Source organism: Rhinolophus sinicus, linkage group LG11 (assembly GCF_036562045.2).
Source record: "Rhinolophus sinicus isolate RSC01 linkage group LG11, ASM3656204v1, whole genome shotgun sequence".
Lineage (NCBI taxonomy): Eukaryota > Metazoa > Chordata > Mammalia > Chiroptera > Rhinolophidae > Rhinolophus > Rhinolophus sinicus.
The window spans coordinates 66,659,037-66,680,062 of NC_133760.1; the positions used below are offsets into that span (position 1 = coordinate 66,659,037).

Below are 21,026 nucleotides of genomic sequence, written 5' to 3' on the forward strand. Positions count from 1 at the left end.
GAAAGCGTGTTTCCCACAGCGGCCCGTGGAGGACACGGGAAGCATCCTGCTGAGAGGAGCTGCATGCAGTTAGCTCCCAGCACAGCGCCAGGGCCCAGGGAGCCCGCCGCAGCCCGGGCACAAATGAGCTTTGTTTATCCATAAATGAGCCCGGGCATAAATGAGCTCTGTTTATGCACTCACGTCTCACCTCTCTTCATTCTGAGCTACAACTCAGAGCTCTCCTTATCTTCTTTGTTCTAAGAAGTAATCTTTTCAGGTCTCTGGGTATGCCCTCCACCCCCTCCATCTCAAAAAGCCCTGTGATTCCAAAGGGGGAACAGCTGTGAGACAGATGCATCTTCATTTGCTTTTTCTTACAGGACAGGCAATGCTTCAGCATGGTCTGACACCATCCTAGTACTTAGCTTCCCTTCAGGTCCCGTCAGTGGCAGAGGGCCATTTATTTACCTCACAGGAGGGTGGCCTAACAGCCCATAGCTGCCACAGGCGCTGCTCTCTGGGGACTGCAGGACTTGCAAGCCGAGGTCCTCGGCTCACACACAGCACTGTTGCTTGGGGCCGGCCAGCTTCAAGCCTTGGAGGCACTGAACTCACCATTTTTTGGATTAAAGGTACAAACAGCATCACAGTATCAAAGAGTGCAACATCTTTTAAAGCTCTTATCGTGCTTCACGGGGACTAAAAATGCACTCTTACAATAAATCTTGATTCAATACACTTATTTACTTCAACTTGAATTAAAATACTGAGGCAAACAGTGATTTAATGCACTCTAGAATAGCTTATCAGCACTTTTTTTTTGGGGGGTGAGGGAGAGTAACATTGATATATTTCCTAAATTAGCTTAACATTTACATGTCCACTGACTTTTGGGAACAAGTCCATACACTAATGTGTCCAGAGAATGAAGAGCACAGAAAAAAGGAAGAATGCGAGATGCATTTTATACTTTATTAAGACGAGGACTGGCATTTCGTCTCTTATTTTTAAAGAAGAGCTGGAAGAGGAGGACATGGAGTAAGTAATGAAGGATGATGGCGGCGGTGATAGTCGTGAACAGTGAAGAAAGCTTCCCTTCACGATGGAAGCTGAAATACAATGCAGCTGTGAGAGCTGAGGCGACAAGGCCATTAGGAGTCGCAGAGGCCATGCTAACCACTGCAACCCACGTGCTGGAAGAGAACAGCAGTCCCTGCCCAAGGAGCGAGCCGTGGCCTAATGCAGGAGCCATTCAACAATGTCACCTTTGATCAAAGTTCCTTCCATTTCCTTCATTCCAGGTTACAGAGGGCTCTGACTATTCCCATTTTTATAGTATTCACCTCTGGAGCACAAACCCTTCCCTGGTGTAAGGTAAACACGTGGATCTGTCCTGCAGACAGGAAAGCAGGGTCTGCAACAGCACCGTGCACTCTGTGCAACTTAATGCCTTTGGGAGAACGATGGCGAGGAAACGGATGCTGCCACTGATAACAATGTCAGGTGCCCAGCTCATCCATGCGCCCAGCACCATGCTAAGCACTTTACAGGAATCATTTTGTTTAATGCTCACAACTACCTTATGAGCTACCTCATGGAACGATCATTATCCTCATTTTACAGTTAAGGTTCAGAGATGTTAATTTGCCTGCCCAAGATCACACAGCTTGGTAGTGGTGCAGCTTTCAGCAGATCCAGCTAGGTAGGCCTGCAAGGGCTCCCATTTCCCTTGCCCCACCTTGTATTCTCAGCTCTGTACCAGATACCCACAAAATTAAATGACTCTAGCGACCACTTTCTATGGCAGAGGTTCTTCATCTTTTTTGGGAAGTGGGGGTGGGGAGATGGGCGATGTCTCTGATCTATTTGTACATCTGATCAAAGCTATAGATCCCAGAAAAACACAAAAACTTTTTGTATCGAATTTCTCAGGGTCCACAGACCTCAGTTAAGGATGCCCTAATATTCTTATAATACACATAAAGTAGTATTTCATAGAAAATTAACACACACACATTGCCTCCTTTGGGTCCAGCTGGGTTTACCTTTTTATAATCAGTACAGAAAAGACCTTTCCATCGTCCTGTCTCACTCGGGAGGCCCTTGCAGAATAGGAATGTGTGTTTCAATCTCTCACGCAAGGACCCCACCCAAGAGTCCTGCTGCCTTATCTGAACTTCATGTTTCTATCCTCATCCATCAACTCTTACATCCCTCTTGCTAAAAAGATCCATTTTTTAAAAAGGTATTCCAATGAACACAGATGAGATGAAATGCAATTGGGGAAACACATATTTTAGAAAGTTTTTAATAAGGTCCAAGAAAACTAGGGCGGTAAAAAGGCAAAGATATGTTCAGTGTGAAGGGAAGACAGAATTAAAAAAAAAATTATAAAATTGACTTGGTTTGATTTGGTAGTTGGAATGGGGAGTAAAATGTTCACTTGTTTTATATACAGTGCGACAAGATTGAGTGGGGTCTGTCAGTAGTTGTAGGAAATTCTGTGGATGAATCTTAAGGGGGAACCGCAGCAGCAGGACTGCGGCCAGGGCCAGGCCAGAACAAAGAGGGGGGACATGTTGCCCTCAAGAGAATGGGAAGGGCTGCTCTTTCTGTAAGTATAATGTTAATGCCTTGTAATCAGCTTTAATTTTTAAGCAGACCCAGCCCTTTGGTCCACTTCCCTTCATTCGGGGGATGGAAAGGTAGCTGGCTCCAGATCTTAACCAGGACAGCACAAGTAATGGACGGTCTCTGGGTGTTGGACGAGGGACAAAGATGCACATTCCAAACTCTCTGGGGGAGCCCATCAGGGTGAGAGGCAGAGTCAAGGGGAAGGTCAAATGAGGAGCAGAAGCAAATTAGCTGCCAACTTGCTCCAGGCAGACACATACACTTTCCTGAGCCCTTTGCCCCATGCCCCAGCCCTACCACCTTGGTCTCTATTTCCCTAGAGACAGGGAAGGCTGAAAGAGCCCTGGCATCAATTGAAGGGCAGGAGGGCTTGAACAGAGGCTTCCAGGTGAGGAAACCACTTTTCAGCTCGGTTTACTTCCTTCTGAACATCATCTACTCTCCCCCAGTGTCCCCTGGTTCTAGACAGCAGCCACCCACCCCTCCTCAATCAGATGAAAATAAAAAGGCATGTTCACTAATCACAACATGGTCTTCTCACTGAAAATACTTGTCTGACAGCCAGCTGGTTGGTTCTGTGAATTCTGCCACTGGAGAAACACACAGGGCCCCTGCAGGCTAGCAAAGGGCATGTGAGCATGCTCAGAGGGGAGCACTGCTTACTGGGCGGGGAGCACTCGGCAAAGGAAACCACCAGCGTGTCCCTACAGCCATCAGGAACAGCTGGGGCAGACAGGCACTGTGGCAAGTGGCCTGTGGCAGGGGTGAGGAGAAAGGCCTGACATTCCCACGCTTATTTGTTCAACATCAGGGGACAGCCATCTCTCCACTGGTGGAGTCCAGGCAGAAACCAGGTCATACCTAAGGGGGTAACATAGCAGAGTGGTTTAGAAACAAGTTGACTGAATTCAAATTCTACTCTCTGTGTGAACCTGGTCAAGTTACTGAAGCTTCCTGTGTCTCAGTTTCCCCACATATTAAATGGGGATAAGAATATTTACCTCATAGGGTTATTTTGTGTTTTAAACAAGTTAATCCATGTAAAACACTTAGCAGACTGCTTGTACATAGTGGGCATTATATAAATGTTAGTTAAAGAAATAAAATTAATGGGACAATGGAATTGAGAGACAGAATACAATGTCAATAGTGGAAAAGAATGCTGATGTTCTATCTCAAAGTACTCCATAGGGGGGGAGTGCCCCACTATCATCTTTAATACAGAACACGAAATAGAAGAAGTTGGGGAAAAAAAGGAAACTAAAATTTCAAAGTCCAAGAAGTGGGCCCCCACAGAATTCTGAACAAACAGAATGGACAGCCACAGTCTCTTAGTCTAGAAAGGCACGCCAGGTTTGTCATTGTCTGAGAAAGTGAGAACCATCGTGGGCACAGAGTCGCATTATCCAATTCACCTGCTTCCCACCCGGTCCATCTCTGTAATGATGAACGCTCCCTAGAAGCTAGATCCTCAGCAGCGTAAGTCGCCCAATCCCCTAACCCATTCAACTGAAATACAATCTCTCCATCATCATAGTTTAGTACACATAAAACCAACATAGCCTCTATCATTAAACCAAAAATAAATGCTCCCAGGATAGTGTTATTAGAAATTCACCAAGGGAATTTGTTCAGTACCATAGCCGTTGTATAATCAAAGGCTACATGTCCCCTACCCCAGGGAAAGCTGGGGTAGGAGAGGAGAAAATTTATATTAGTTAATTTTATATCTTATTAGCAGTTCTGTTAAAAGGCTTGGTACGATTTTTTAAAAAATGGCTAAAATAAACCTTATTCTTCTGGATAAGCTTTTTTTTTTTTTTAAATTAAAGTTTATTGGGGTGTGGGTAAGCTTTAAAATTAAACTAGGGGTGGCCGGATGGCTCAGTTGGTTAGAGCGCGAGCTCTCAACAAGGTTGCTGGTTCAATTCCCACATGGGATGGTGGGCTGCACTCCCTGCAACTAAAGATTGAAAACAGCGACTAGACTTGGAGCTGAGCTGCGCCCTCCACAACTAGATTGAAGGACAACAACTTGGAGCTGATGGGCCCTGGAGAAACACACTGTTCCCCAACATTCCCCAACAAAATTAAAAAAAAAAAAAAATTAAACTCCCCAAAGAAATTCTTTGGAATTTTGATTGAATCTTTTTCAGTTTGCAGACAGGCCTTTCACAAACTGCTAATACTACAATACTAATAGTATACTGTAATACTATTACAATACAAAGAACAGAACAAATAGATGAAAGGAAATAGAGCATCACACAAGACCATATACAGTCTATTTAGGAATTCTGCTTATGGTAAAAACCACATTTCAAATCAGTTTAGAAAGGATGGATTTCAACCTTTTTATGGAATAAATTGTGCTGGAATAATTAGATTATGTAGGGGAAAATATTAATTCAGATTCCTACCTAATACCATATACTAAAATAAATTCCAGATATTTTATAGTATTTAAGATAAAAAATGAGACAACAGAAATACTGGCATCTAGTTAGATATTTATCTGATTTGGGGCCTATGTAAACATGAAGGTAAAAGAAAAATAACTAAGGAAATAAAAGTGAAAGTAATGGAAGTAAAATAAAAACAAGCTGGGAAAAATGATTTGCAACATACACAATAAAGAGGTTATACCATCAATATACGAAGAGTTTGTCCAAATCAGTAAGAGAAAGATAAAGACTCCAAAAGAAAAAAGGGTGAAGAACATGAGTAAACAAATACTAAAATATACACGTGTAGATAAAAACATGAAGAAAAAAAGTGAAAATATCTACCACTAATATAAAACAAATGCAAATTAAAATGAGATACAACTTATTGCCTACTAACTATGCCCCCGCAAAAAGAGTAAATTATGCTCCTATCCAATGTTGGTGAGGGGTAACTACTTTCAACAGTACCGTTGGAAGTTGAAGCAAGTACAGGTTACGTGGACAGCAAAGAATCAAAGATGTGGGCCAGAAGATAAACAGTATTATTTTTACTATAAGAATTATTAATAACCTAAATTATCAACAATAGGGGATTGGTTAATATGATATAGTAGTATTAAAATGATCTTTTACAAAATATTTAATGACATGAAAATGGTTGAGATTTTCAAAACGAGTTACAAAATAGTAGACACGACCTAATTAGGTTACAAAATTTTATGAATGGAGAAAAAAAGGCTATATTTCAAAAACTGAAAATATTAACATTTTATGTAGTAGGATTATGGATAACTTTTGTAAATCAGGGCCCCCCAAAATCCAAACCAAACCAAAAGATCAAAAAACCCCCAGTAAATGCTATGCCCCCCTTTTTTCTTGTGGCAACTTTAGAAAGTGCCAGCCATAAGAAAGTGCTCTGGTAAGAGGCTTGGTGGGACAACAGCTGAAGCACATGATTACCATTCACTTTATTGATGGACTAAGAACTTCGGTTATCTGTATTACTTCCCCCAATCCAGCTTTCAGGAATGAAAGGTAGCTGCATGAATGTGCAATAAGGTCTCAGACAGAAGAGCGCTTCTGAGGTGGCCAATAGGAAGGAAGAGAAAAGATGTGTAGATCTGGTTCCCTGAGGATTGTTAACAGTGGGTGGCAAGGGAGGGTGAAAGGTGAATACCACGCAGCCCCTCAAGCCTGTGTGAGCGCGCCTTCATGGGTGCTCATTAGCACAGCGGGTTCTAGGCTCACAGAGGATGGTAGAGTGAAGGGAAACCAACGGGCAATTCAACGATTCAAAAATGAACTCTTACATTAATGGGGGAAAAGGGAGGAATGTGTTAAAAAGAAGAGGAACTCACCCAGAGACTTTTCCCAGACTAAGGCAATTCTATCTAATTCCAGTGAAAAGAAAGGCACCTATAAACATCTTTAAATTGTACCAAACCATGAAACTCCATCCTGAGAGACCAAAGACTCATTTACTGCAATTAAAATGGTGAGAACATAAATGAAATAAAGTAATGCTAATGCCCAAGTCCTTTTAGTGTTGGGTGGGGGGTATGGAGCAGAAAAAGGGGAAGTCTTCAGGGCTCAAAGTCTCTGTCAGGTCTGCCTTGGTGACCTGGAATTTGAACTTCTGCCATGCATGGGTAATTATCTTTAACTTGAAAACCACTGTCGTGCAGGATACTGCTTTCATACCCTCACCCTGCCCCAGCCATCTCTCCCTGGTTATTACTGCATTCTACCAAGCTCCACACAGAGCGGTTCTTCATCTCCTCAAGACCATCACAGAAGATGCTGAAACTGTCACAGGTCTGAACAATATCCAAATTGCTTTTAGAAGAGTCATCTGCTATTAGGATTTTTATTTAAATCCTACTCTGGAATCTGAGATGTATTTTTTCCCCAGTAGTGTCCGTTTCTAAATAGCAACTTGTTCTGCTATTATCTGGTTCTTCCTGATAAACGTGGATCTACTGGCACACTCCAAAAGCTTGTCATCACAGGAGTGACAAACATTGGTAATATGATACAATCTGAAAGAATGATGGAAAGAGAATCCCTAAAATTCTAGCTAGATACCAAATGAGCTGGTTAAATGGGAAAAATGTGGTTCCAGTTCCAGAGTAAATGCTATAGCACTATGGGTAAAAATGTTGGAAGATGGAAGGAGCATCAGAATTATTTGGGTCATACACAATATTAGATTAATTCTTGGGATTTCCAAGGTACAAATGAAACAATCAGTCTTCACTTAAAATGGCTGGGATAAGGCACAACATCATGGTCTCAGGTGATATAGAAGCTGCACCAAGAAGGTGGTAACCCCACCTCTCAAGTCTGAGTTTAGCATGTGTGAGCAGTCACACACTGGGGACGGCCCGCTTTGGGTTTGGGGAACCACTGGCTTTTAGGATGTAGACCAGAATTTTATCACAAATGCAGCCAGCACTATGAAATCGATAGAACTGATTCACACAACCCAAAGCTACTGAGTAGAGGCAGCTTCCAGGAATCAACAGTAGTGGGTGTGGTTCAACTTTATGGCTGAACAGGTCTACTTGGCCTGAGGGTCCTTACACTTACCTACAAATTCACCCATCTGAAAAGGTGAGGCTGGAGAGGAGGCCAGAACTATAAAGCAGTCTGTTCTCCTCGCCCAGTCAGGTCAAGACCATTAGAAGGGATAACAAGGTCTCCTATCAAACCCACACTAATATTTTTAGCAGTTCTACAGTGAATAATAGCAATTGCACTTCAGGAGAATCTCACACAGCCAGATATCCTACCTTTCATTCAAGGTAGATCAGGATTTAGGTGAGAAACAGAAAACAGTAAGAAAATAGGGGTAGGATTCTAGCTAAAGAGGGAGGTTTTCCTTAATTCTATCTATAGTCCTTTTCATGCGGAACATACACGGCTATGAGACGCCCTTTATCCTGCAGTGTTCTGGCTAAGATAAACTATATCTCAGTTAGTTCAGGGAGGCCCTTACCCCTACAGAAAAAGCAGGCTATAGTTGTAGCATTTGCTAGTTCTTTGTTTGCTTGTTTGAATAAAATTATTCTCAGAAGCCACAGTGTTCTACATTTTTTGTTATTCTTCTCTGGGGGACAGAAGTACTTGCTTCTTCCCACTTCCAAAGGAGGACACAGCATTGTGTCTTTCTTCAAATACTTTTCCAACTAAAATCTTACTCAATTCTTAGGGATTACCCTAAAAAGGTGCCAGGGACTTTTCTTTTTTAGCCACTAACGCCATTAAGGAACTTTCTGCTTAAATAAATGTATGTTATTATCTATCATCTTTTCAGGACTTTATGCAACAAATCTCCAAAAACCATCGAGTACCTTATAGAAATGTCTAATCACTGTGTTGTATACCTTAAACTATGATAATATTGTATGCCAACTGTAATCGAAAAAGACAAAACAAAAACATAGAGTACTTAATTTGACCCACTTAACACTGTGCATATATATGTATATACATACACATATATACATATATATGTGTATATATGTATATATACACATATATATATTACAAAGGGTGCCAAAAAACGTATATACATTTTAAGAAAGGAAAAAACTATTAAAACACTCAATAATACAAATCAATAACAAAAGATGAATACAAGTCACATTTGACTTCTGCAATTATAAGAGGTGCTCAAAGTGGTTACCATCAGTGTAATTTTAATACAGTTTTTCCTTTCTTAAATTGTGTATACATTTGTTTGGCACCCTCTGTGTATATTTTCTAAAGTTTAACGCACAACCACATACATCTCACAGAACAGGGATGGTCCTCTTTGCACCGCACTTCTGGGGCACTTATCTGGGCAGCCCAAGTCTTGGTAACTGACCCCCAAAGCCGGTTGAAATAAATCCAAAGAGCTGGGCTGAAGTTGTAAATTTTTGCCACCATATTTCTATGAACTTTATCCCTTGTGTTTATTCAGGATATCATCAATATCTGGGAAGTCAAGAGCTGGGAAAGAAGGGCCGGTGGTAGCATGTTATTGGCTAAATCCAGAGGTCCTGGTGAGGCCACGTGTAACAGAAAGCAGAACCCACAGCACTGACCAGAAAAGCACCCACATCACAGCCTGCTGGCTGACCCTGTGGGGAGACGGTGGGGCCTTTCTCCAGACAGAACTTCCATGCTACCGTGATGTACCCGCCCATGGGAGAGTTTCTGCTACAGCAGAGGACATTGATCTGCCCCATAGGAGAGGAAGGACAATATGTACCCCGCAGCAGATTTTAAAATACCCCTCAGCAAGTGCTGTCATAGCAAAACAGTCACTTTTCAAGTAAGCAATTCAATTCAGTTAGGTAGCCATTCTCATTGGTGTTTTTTTTTGTGTGTGTGTTTTTTTTTAACAGGAAACCCCAAGTCTCCTACTAGCGAAAGGAATCAGAGGCTCCTAGAATTTTCTGAGGCGTCAGTTGCCTACCAATAAAGAAAAGCTCAAATCAAAGCTCAACCTGTTTCTGCAGGGTTTGTTGTCAGTCATGTCATGAAGGTTGAAGTGGAAACAGGGAAGAAATTCAATAAAATATTTATGCTCTCTTACCATTAGCATCTTGGACTCCAGTAAGTGCTCCGACGGCTGCTGCAGTTTCCCCAGAAAGGACGATCTGTCCACCTCCTTGCAAGGTGGCTTCGGCCAGGGTGGCGACAGCATGGGCGGCAGCTTCGCTGCGGGTACAGGAACAGGAGAGAGGGGGACGTGTTAAGTCAAATAAAGGTACAGCACTGCAGCAAGAGAAACCATCCTTTTGCCCCTTCCCTGGATGTCTCTACTGACTCCATGGTTGCGAGCTTACCAGCAAATACATGATCCCAATGCTACTGGATAGAGCCACAGTCGTTTGTAAATGACAATAAAAATAGCTAGAGAAATCCCAAGTCTTATCTATTTACAAAGCTAATGTGAGATTTTCTTTAAGCCTAGGAAATAGGTTTGAGGACAAAAGGCACTCATTATAAGTCTCTTTACCAGTATCAACTGAGTGCTCGAAAGTCCCAGTGGCAGCTCAAATCCATATTCACAGTGCAAAAGCCATTTTGGGTGTCAATCACAAGGTTTTTCTTCTTTTTCTCTTTCTTTATAGTAGCACAAGGCAGAACATCTGAAACTGCCCTTTTATAGCCAAGGATGGACGATAATATGAGGAGTCAGCAATCTGGACATGCTATTCAATTAACATTAAAGAGTAACAATTTGGTTTAGATCTATGATTTCAAATACAAAGTAATGGTTGACTAAGTCCAACTCTTCCCTTTGCCTCACAGTACACACACGCAGCACTAAATTAAGACTGAAAATACAAAATTATCACTAGGAGCCCAAACTCCTTGACTGCAGAAACACAATAAAATAATAAAAAACCTGCTTTCATTGCAAAGTAAACACTCTGTAGAATAGAAAGATACTAACCATGTCCACAGTGAGTACTATTCTAGCAGTTTGTGTCCCATTTTCCTTCTTTTCCTCACTATATGCTTTTACTCTGTGCATAAATACCCATTTTTATTGATTCTTTGATGTTATGAATTATAAAATATACTATTATTTTGTAAGAAAGAAAAGAAAAATTCCTGACAATTGTTAAGATTATAATTTACCATATAAATTTCAGTGATGTTAAAATGTGAATTAAAAAAAACAACAACCCGAAAAATACCACTTTGCAGATACTGAGGGAGTAGAGGAGGTGGTGTCACTGAGGTTGGCATAGGTGGACAAAGTCCTGGCTTTGACACCGAATAAACCAGTTGATTCAGCTTTGTTCTGAAGCTGCAGACTTTGCCATAATGAAGGCAGTCGTCTCACAATCACAAGCTAGAGGTGGGGATGGGCGAGCGGCTGTGGACTGGTTAGGGTACACGTGTCATGACTGTGGACAAAGCAACATGTACCCAACTCAACAGTGTCACTTTGGTCTAAGAAAGTCAGCAGACAAGTAGAGCAACTGACAATATCACTCCCCTGGAGAAGACTTCTTGGTCACCAAGAGGATTCTGGGAAGCAGTAAAAGAAACCAGACGAACAGAAAAGTCTCGTTAAATAGAAAATTCTCCCCTTCTAATAACTTGTCTTGCGTTTAAATTTTTGTGTCTCTGTGTTTAAAAAGTCATTTTTTCTGAGAATACAACACATGTAGAAAACTTGTAAAAATTTCACTGAATATAAAAAAATTAAAAATATGGCCAGCCCGGTGGCTCAGGCAGTTAGAGCTCCATGCTCCTAACTCCGAAGGCTGCCAGTTCGATTCCCACATGGGCCAGTGGGCTCCCAACCACAAGGTTGCCAGTTCAACTCCTCGAGTCCCGCAAGGGATGATGGGCTCTGCTCCCTGCAACTAAGATTGAACATGGCACCTTGAGCTGAGCTGCCTCCCAGATGGCTCAGTTGGTTGGAGCGCAGGCTCTCAACCAACCACAAAGTTGCCAGTTCAATTCCTCGAGTCCCACAAGGGATGGTGGGCAGCGCCCCCTGCAACTAAGATTGAACACAGCACCTTGAGCTGAGCTGCTGCTGAGCTCCCACATGGCTCAGTTGGTTGGAGTGCGTCCTCTCAACCACAAGGTTGCAGGTTCGACTCCTGCAGGGGATGGTGGGCTGCGCCCCCTGCAACTAGTAACGGCAACTGGACCTGGAGCTGAGCTGCACCTTCCACAATAAGACTGAAAAGGACAATAACTTGAAGCTGAACGGCACCCTCCACAACTAAGATTGAAAGGACAACAACTTGACTTGGAAAAAAGTCCTGGAAGTACACACTGTTCCCCCAATAAAGTCCTGTTCCCCTTCCCCAATAAAATCTTAAAAAAAAAAAAAAAAATCATACAGAGATAAGTTATTTCCTTCTCGTCTTAAACACAACTTTAAACAGATAATAATCCGGATTATACTGCACAGTTCTACAGACCACCTTTTTCACCTAACATTATTGTTTCTGCCATGTAAATATTCTTTGACATTTACTCAAAATAATATATTAAATGCAAAAGTGCTGACTTTCTCCTTTTTATAGTCATTTAGCTATGGAAACTTTTCATTTGTAGGCTTTTTTTGACTTAGTTCTAGGTCATTATGATGTATTTCAAATTTATTTCCTTCATTACAAATTTGGGGATGTAACTCAAGCTGAGCAAAAAGCTGAATAGAGTCCTAGATTTTACACACAGCCCATGAAAAAATTAAGATAATCCTCTATGTTGAAACACATTTCTTGGTGATCTGATACCCACAACCAGTCATTCCATAATATCTTTAGCATGAATTTAGAGCCAAAGGGGACTCTTGACCTGGAATTACTACTAAGGCGATTCTTTACCTTTTACATGGTAGATAATAATTTCAAAGTGCTTCATAAGTATTTATCAGAGATAATAAAATGAAGCATTATTTAGTGCCTAGATTCTTTTTCTTTTTTTTTTTTAGTGCCTAGATTCTTAACTTTCAATATTTTTCTAAGAAACTTGTGTCAATAATATTACCAGCCAACTTTACAGGTTGATTAATAATAAAATATTTAACACTGACCTGAGGCTTCATGAAAAGTATATTCTTTGGAAAAAGCTGCAGCTGTGTGGTATTTGAAGCAGGGAGCAATATATGAGAATTGTTTATATGGAAATAGGATCTATGTTTACAGATTACCTCAGCGGTTGCTCATTCCACTCATTTTTTATTTTTTTAAATCACAATTCACAATAATCTTATTTCTATGATCATCAAAGGTGATGTCCTCGCCCTCTTGTACATCATGGACACGTGCCTACAAGTGTGGAATTTCACAGGTGATGACGGAGAGGGCAGCTACCCAAGCCCTGACATGAAAGTGTAACTGTACCCAATCGCACCCATTTTATTATGTCTGAAGAGCTAAATACTGTGGGGTCAAAAAAATGGAACATTTTAAGAGATGGTATCTATGTATTACTTTTCGAAGTTGAATTGAATTACATAGTAATGTGTAGTGTGACGTTCACTCAAAAGATGGCATTCACCAAATGAATGCTAGTGTCATTCATGGTATTCCAATTTTAATAGTTTTTTCCTCTTCAGTTTTTTTCCTTTCTTAAAATGCGTATACATTCTTTTGGCACCCTCTGTATTTAAAGCCATTTTCTTTAATACCTTCCTAAAATATGTTAAGGAAGAAGAAAGGCTGAGAACCAGCAACAACCTAAAGCAATCCGGGACACGAGGGATGAGGTGCGAGGGGGATGACAGGTCCACAGGTCACTGAGGTTAGTTATTTCGTCCCGTCAAGGGCAAAGCAGCAGTGGGCAGATCTTTTGGTGACTCCTATGGTAGGCAGGCCTATTTCCAAATCGATTCTAACCACTTACACTAGACTTCATAGGACATGACCAAACTATACTGCTAGAAAAAGATCACCTTTACTTAAAAGGTGAATAGGGATTAAAATGTTTTTAACCTACCACTTCTCAATTTCTTGACAAAAGTCATTCCCCAACCAGTTATAAATGAGAACTTTCCATCAACTTTTTATCTGCAAGTGTCCAAACTTATTCACAAGTCTGATATAGGCTGTCCATCCCATTTACTGGACAAATAAATACCAGTCTATATATTAAAGCCACATTTTATTTTAATAATATCTCTAATTTTAAGTGAAGTCTTTTCATTTTATTTTTAAAGGTAAAAGCAAATTTTTCTTTAAAAATACGGTTCACTTATTTTTTTAAGCAAAGTCTTCACAGCAAGAGAATAGCAACTCTAAATTCCTTGAGAAGAGGAATCAACTTAAGCATTTGTTTCCTCCTAGCACTGACTCACGGCCCTATACACAGTAGACACCCACTAAAAACTGTCTTGGTGTTAACAACACAGTGTAAATTCCTACTAGGGCAACTGTACATTCAATCTACAAATATTTATCATGTATCTCCATATGCAGGGACTGTATTGACTGCAGACAGACTTGTTTAAGAGGGACTGTAAGTCTAGGGCAGCTTCCCCAACAAACTGAAACTTGAAATTAATCTTTGTGTTGTAACAACCAAATGATTTCACTTCCTTTCCTCTCTGGTTGTTTAGGCAGAATAGCTCTACTTCTTTTTTTTTTGTGGAGCTGCGATGCTCTGTTCTTCCTTTGTTCACTTTGAGTCTCTCCCCATCTCCTTCCTAAAAGTGCTGATATATTGTGTATTTGGAAAATAATTAAAATGCACGAGTTTCCAGATATTTCAATGACAATTCCCCCGACCCCTTCGGGTTATTATAATGGCAGGGTGGGCTAGAGGCCGTCAGCCCAGGGCCCTTGTTCTGACTTGCTATACAAAACTCTTAACAGCATGGTTGAAAAACAGGTCTGTCCTGCATGCGTCCTGATCCCCTTTCCTCTCTAACAGATGAAGGAGGCCCTTTGTGGCCTTCTTCCCCACCTGCCATTCCATGCCGCTTGCCTCTTCTCACTCTGTGCCCACATCTGTTTACAGTGCAGCAGAGGGCAGGTGCTTATTAGAGAACCATGCCTGTCCCATCTGCACCTGAAACACACAGGCTAGAAGGGAACAGCTCTACGGAATCACTTTGTTACCATAGGAACAAAGACCAGACTTCTTAATGTACTTTTCACAAAGATGACTTCCAGAAACAAATCCTGTGGAGAGGCTGGGAGTGGGTCTCATCCCACAGAGAAGCAAACACCAAGGATGTGTGTCTTAGGTCCAGTCCTCTTGTCATTAGACAATGGGTTGCTTCTCCTGGAATCAGAAAGCCCCGATGTTCTCCTAAGAGCCTGCTACAGGCAGGTGTTTGCTGCCAGGCTTGGTTTCTTCACCCCCAGCAGAGGCTGCAACACACCATCCCCCAGTCCTCCTCGGGGCGCTGAACCATCTGATTGCAAACAGATTTCAACATCTCTCTACTCCTCCTCCGTGCCACAGCGAACCCGCTCTCCTTCCTTTGGAGTAAACACTGGAGCCACCTCAGCTGCACAGACTGTTAATAAGTCCTCAGGGGAAACCATTACCATCCTAGCCTTTAGAAATAAGCCCTGGTCCTTCACTAAAGGGAGCCAGAAAGTGCCTCATATTTTCCACGATGTACAGAGTTCCCAGGACGCTCACACTTCACTGGAATATCCGAGGTGCTGGCTCAATTAAAACAAGTTTTGCTGGTCTTTACTGGTGGCCAGTTAGGCCCCATGCTATACTGAGGAGTTACTGGCAAAAGAGGGAGGTTGTCACTCTGGCCATGGCTCTCAGGACACTGATCTGTGCGTCCTCTCACAAAGGACAGAATGGGACTGGGCCAAAGCGGGAAGAGTCAAGGAAGACTTCTGTGTGACTGAGAAGCAACATGGTTCAATGGGCTAAGAAAAAGGTTTTAATTCCAGGTCACTCAGGGACTCAATGGGGAACTCTGGGAGGACGTGTGTGTGTGTGTGTGTGTGTGTGTGTATGCGCATTTCAGTTTCCTATATCTAATCAACCACCTAGTTCTGGCCATGGACCTTCAAAACCTGTCACTTTATCTCCATTCTTACTACTTTAGTTTCCAAGCATTTAACACATCACACCTGGATTGGCTTTCTAACTGCCTTCTAGTTTCTAATCTCTTCTCACTATAAGCCATTGTGAATAGACACATCTTAAAATATAATTTAAATAACTATGATTCCTGAAGAGCGAACTATGGGCTGGACACTTTGTGGAGAGTTTTATATATATATTATCATCTCATTGAATCTTATTGATTCCATGTGATGAAGATTATCCTTATTTTAACTATGAGGAGACCAAAGCTCAGGGGTTAAATTTATCAAGTTCAAATGGCTAGTAAGTGGCAGAGCTGGGATTCAAACGAGGGGACCCTGGAACCCTCTTCTCAGCCACCACACCGTACAGCCCCATGGAAATCATTTGTACATAAGCCTATCAAGGCTTTTCTAGTCTCTATCACAACCAACCGAAACTTTAGCTGATTTTTATATTTTGGAGGAGGTGCTCCCCCTCCTCTCAATTTCTACAATGTTCACAGTCTACGCTACACAATTCAACAGTGAATTACATACTCTGAGTAATACTGTTCGCCAAGTGTTTTACTTCAACCAACAGCATGGTTTCGTTGAGGACAGACATTCCATTTCAGAGCACTCTATTTACAAGCTTCCTGGGTCGGGTGCTGGCACACCACAGGAGTCCCGTGACTAACAGCGGCTGCGCACAGCAGTATCAGCGGCCTCACTGTCTGTCAGGAGCTGATCTACCTGTCGCACATGCACTGACTCTTCCAGTTCTCACAACAGCCTCCAGTGTAGGTACTATTACTACCCGCCCCCTCCGATAGCAGAAGAAAGCCTGGGCACTGAGTTGCAGGCAATGACTCAAGCTTAAACAGCCAGTAAGTGACAAAGCTGGGATTCAAACCCAGGTAGTCTGGCTTCAAGACCCACATTCTTAACTATTAGTTAAAATGCCGGGTTCTTTGAAAATAAAATTGTGTCATCAATGAAGAAGAAGGAGGATATGGGGGTGATCTTTTCTGTAAACAACCAATAGAAGGAACAAAGCAGGGAACAAGACAATTTAGTTTTGGGAACTAGCCCTTACTGGAGTATCCCATGCTGCAGCACCCTTCCTAAACATACCTGAAGAAAAAAATTTCAATTGTTTTCCCCAATAACCCAAAGCATATTTTATTTGTCATTGATAAACAAAGGAAACACATTTCCTGAAAAGTCAGTAAAATCAGCTCTCGACCAGCTAAAACATGGATAAATACCTCTACCCAAAAGCAGTTTCTTTTGGAGAATAAAAGGAAAATCAATCCTGAAGCTTCTTATTTGTTAAGTCTTCTAGTCCCTTAAAAAAAAACCAAACCCAAAGTACTCAAACCTTGCTGCTTTTGGTCTATTAACAGGTACAAAATGGGACAAAGCCAAAGGGACCCATGTCCCTTGACTAGCAGACTTGAGCTGGAGGTCAGAAAAGTTAGCCTGGTTGTTGGGGGTGGCATGGGGTGGGTGAAGGCTGATTATAATAAATAAGCCAACCGACAAAATCCTACGGGCTAAGAGCATTAAGCTGCCAACTGTGATAAACTGAGGTATAGCATTTCTCCACAACCCACGTGTGGGGACAGACTCGCCATCATCAGTTATGCCCCCACCCTGGCCTCCACCTGTTGAGTGCCATGGTGACTGTGGCGCCCTGCTGCATCTCCTGAGAAGCTGCCACGGCAGCCTCTGCCAACGATGCCACTGCCTGGGTGGCCTCTGACGCTTGCGTCGTCTGGATGGTCATCTCACCTCCTTGTAACGTGGCCCAATTTTGTTCCACCTGAGGCAGAAAGGACAGGGGAGTAAAGAATCAAAGTCACAAAAGGATTACAATTTTTAAGTCATTTTTCTAATAAATAGCTGTGTGCTCAGCCAAATACATATACTCTTTAAATTCATATGACCTACAATGTACAGAATAAGGTTTTTAGTATGCCATCGTTTGTGTGAAAATGGGGGCGGGGTTAGAATATATATTTGAACTTGCTTATATTTGCATAAATAAATTCTGGAAGGAGAGAAACCACTGAAAATATTTTCCAGTTTATATGTTGGGGTGTGGGTGTGGGGAATAGCTTAAATAGGAGACAGAAAGCAATATTTTCCACCGTATACTTTTAAATAATTTTTGAAATATCTGAGTTTTATCAATGTTACCCATTCAAAATTTTAATTTAGACCATAAACGCAATTCTAAAAAAATTCAAACTGTACCAAAGGAAATATAATGCCAGTACTCCAGACCTTTTGTCCAAAGGCCACTCCTGTTACCGATTTCTTACCGTATCTTTGCAGGGATATTCTATGTGCAAGCATATTCACCCACATACTCCTCCTTGCCCGTTTCTACACCCCCCTTTTGAAAAATAAAAAGGGCAGTATATTCTACATATGTTTTTGTACCTTGCTTTTTTTCATAAACAATACATCTCTGAAATGATTCTATTTTGGAACATATAAAACTGCTTCATTCATTCATGATTCATAATATGGCTTCACAGCATTACATTATATAATAATATAGATACACCATGATTTATTTAACCAGTCATCTTTTAATGGGCATTTAGGTAGTTTCCATCTTTTGCTAGTATAAATAGTACTGTGATGAATATCCTCATATACTACTCTGCATATTTTATGTGAGTCTATTTATAAATTCCTAGAGGTGGAACTGCATACCAAAGTCATTTTGTATTTTTATTTTTGATGGAAAGTGACAAATTCAATAACAATTTTTTTAATATAGTAAAACCTGCTTTCTTTTTAGTGGCGAGGAATTATGAAACAAAACAACATACTACCTGGTGACAGAGTAGATTAGAATTCAGTTTTGCTAGATCTAGCACAAGGTTTCTCAACCTTGCGCTATTAACATTTGGACCAGACAATTCTTTGTTGTGGGGAGCTGTCCTGGGTATTGTAGGATGTTTAGCATCTTCCCGGACTTTACCTGCTCGATGCTAATAGATCCTTTCCCAGTCATGACAATCAAAAATATCTCCAGACAGTGCCAAATGTCCTCTCTGAGAGGTGTGTGGGGGGGTACCCCTGGTTGAGAACCACTCATTTTAGTACAATGCTTTGCATTTACAGATTTCTCAGTTCTGTATACCTGAATCTAACTACTTCAGTTCACTTCGCTCAATAACCACTCGGTGATTACTTATTCTCCCTCAAAAACAAAAGGTAGCAAGGCAGGGAAAGCAATTTCTATTCTGAAATATGGCAGGTGACAAACCAATCAGCTCAGGAGGAATGTTTGTATGGACTTGGGTCGACAGGACGGTAGCTGTGCTTACTGGAGCTCTTGCGGTTCCTGCGTCACATCGCTGGGGCCCAGGGGTGGTTAACCTGCGCCCGCATGTTACTGTGTTTCAAAGCAAGTGCACAAGCTCTAGGAGAGGTAGAGATTTAAAACGCCTCCTGCTTTGGTTCTATTACCACAGAGAGTGTGACACTGCTTCTTAGAATGTCCGTCAAAAGCCTTCCAGAGAATGAGACATTCCTGTGAGATGGGCTCTCAGAGGCAATGGATTGTGCCAGGAAGCCTTCAGGGTCCCTCACTATGAGGCAGAGATATCCTATTTCCTTCCCTTGGAGCTGCAAAGTTGCCCACTCAGGAACTCACAAAACTCTTACTTCCCAAGGTATTATCTCTTGGATCTCATTACTCCAACGAGCATCACTGCAACCTTGAGATGGTAAGTTACACTGCCAATTTGGAGATGCTCAATGATTCCACTCAAAACATTGGTGGATGCTGGCCAGCCCTGCCTCCTTTTGCCTTTAAATAGTCTTCCTTGTTCCAGAACTGCCTCTGTATTTTTGCCCATCCCACTGCTGAGTTTGGCCTAGCGCAGGCCTCCCACGTACTTATACTCCAATGGAAGCAACTTAATATATACACATTTGGTCACAACCATATTTGTAGCAAAAATGGTATTAAAATGTTGCCATATCCAGTATACTTTAAGGAAGTTAAATTGTAGGCATGAAAGATTAATGGATGGCGGTAAATCATGGACAGAAGTAGGAAAAGAAGCAGACAAAGCGATTTATTTCTATTCAGAATAATGGCAGATGATAAATAAATCAGCTCGGGTGTTAACACTTCTTTGGAATTCCTATTCTTGAGTCTCAGGGCTTTAGTTGTGTTTGCTTGAACTCTTGTTGCTCTCCCTTTTCATCTGTTGGGCGCCACTGTTTGGTTATCTATGCCTGGATGTCACCATGTCCCAGAGAAAGGGCCACAAGCCCTAGGAGGGAAAGACATTCAGAGGATGTACAGTTAGCTCCTATGCTTTTCTGAGAGAGAGCCACTACAGCGAGGCCCTTCAAACCGTGGCTTCTCTTACCCCATCTAGCTTTAGTGAACTGTCCGCGGCTCTTCCACGGTTCAGTGAGATGCCCTGGAGGTGTGCTCCCTGTGACAGGAACGCAACTCCCATCCCTCCAGCCTTGGCTTCCTGTCCACCCTTCTCGTCTTCAGTGAGACTGAAGGAGCTGAGATAACACCACTCCCTACAGTGCCAGGTTCCGGGCCTTCACAGAACCACGGGCTCGCTAGATCCTTATCTCACGGCCATTGCTCTGCGATGTGTTTTTCTCTCTCACCTACCATTTTGCCCCGTAATAGTAAGAGTGGTTTTTATTTTCCTGGGTCTGTAGTATCTGTAGGGCCTGGCCCAGGGCTGTCAAAGCATTTGCTGAATGGATGGATGAAGAACATACTCTTTTATTTATATTTTCGTACTTGTTCTTCAGCCTCCCCACATTTCAGGTAAATTGACAATTCATTAAAAAAAAAAAACACCTAAAACAAGTTTTGCTACTTCAAAAGTATTACATGTGTTGAAGGTTCAGTTTAAAATTCATGTCTCTAATATGTTTGTACTTCGGGTTTTTTCTTCTTCTAATTACACGTGTTGCTGGTTCAGTTTAAAATTCATGTCTCTAATATGTTTGGGGTTTTTTTTCTTCTTTTATTAGAATCATATAACATTATTATCAGATACCATGCTATTTCAAATTCTGACTTTTCTGACACATCGCAATTAATATCACCAATACCAACTGGAGGTCTTTTCACACAACAGAATCAATTCTCAAATTCATTTGTATTTGCAAATATGCCATCAAAATTGAAATTGTATAAATATTTTGAATCAACACACAGTCTATTTCATATTATTTTAAAATTCTTTCCTTGTTCATTTCTAAATGTCTAGAAATGTACCTTGTTTTGGGTCCCTAGTTTTAAGCTGCCTATGGTTAGAGACTTTTGTTTCTTTGTAACTACTTAGATTTTGGGGTATTCTCAGCACACAGATAGCATTCAATCAGATTTGGGAAACCACATGTTACGAGAAGAGACAAGCCCCCAAATAGTCCTTCCATTTGGACT

General features: G+C 41.5%; 1 protein-coding gene across 3 annotated transcripts in view; it reads right to left on the reverse strand.

Annotated features, from left to right (window-relative positions):
- The window catches only part of NRF1 (nuclear respiratory factor 1), a 117,002-nt gene that overhangs the window by 18,448 nt on the left and 77,528 nt on the right, over positions 1-21,026 (reverse strand). For all 3 annotated transcript variants that reach the window (XM_019751370.2, XM_019751361.2, XM_019751352.2), the window contains 2 exons: positions 17,242-17,399; positions 9,649-9,773 (listed from right to left, as the gene is read on the reverse strand). In XM_019751370.2, the coding sequence (XP_019606929.1) occupies positions 9,649-9,773; positions 17,242-17,399 (283 nt within the window). The remainder of the gene's footprint in view (positions 1-9,648; positions 9,774-17,241; positions 17,400-21,026) is intronic.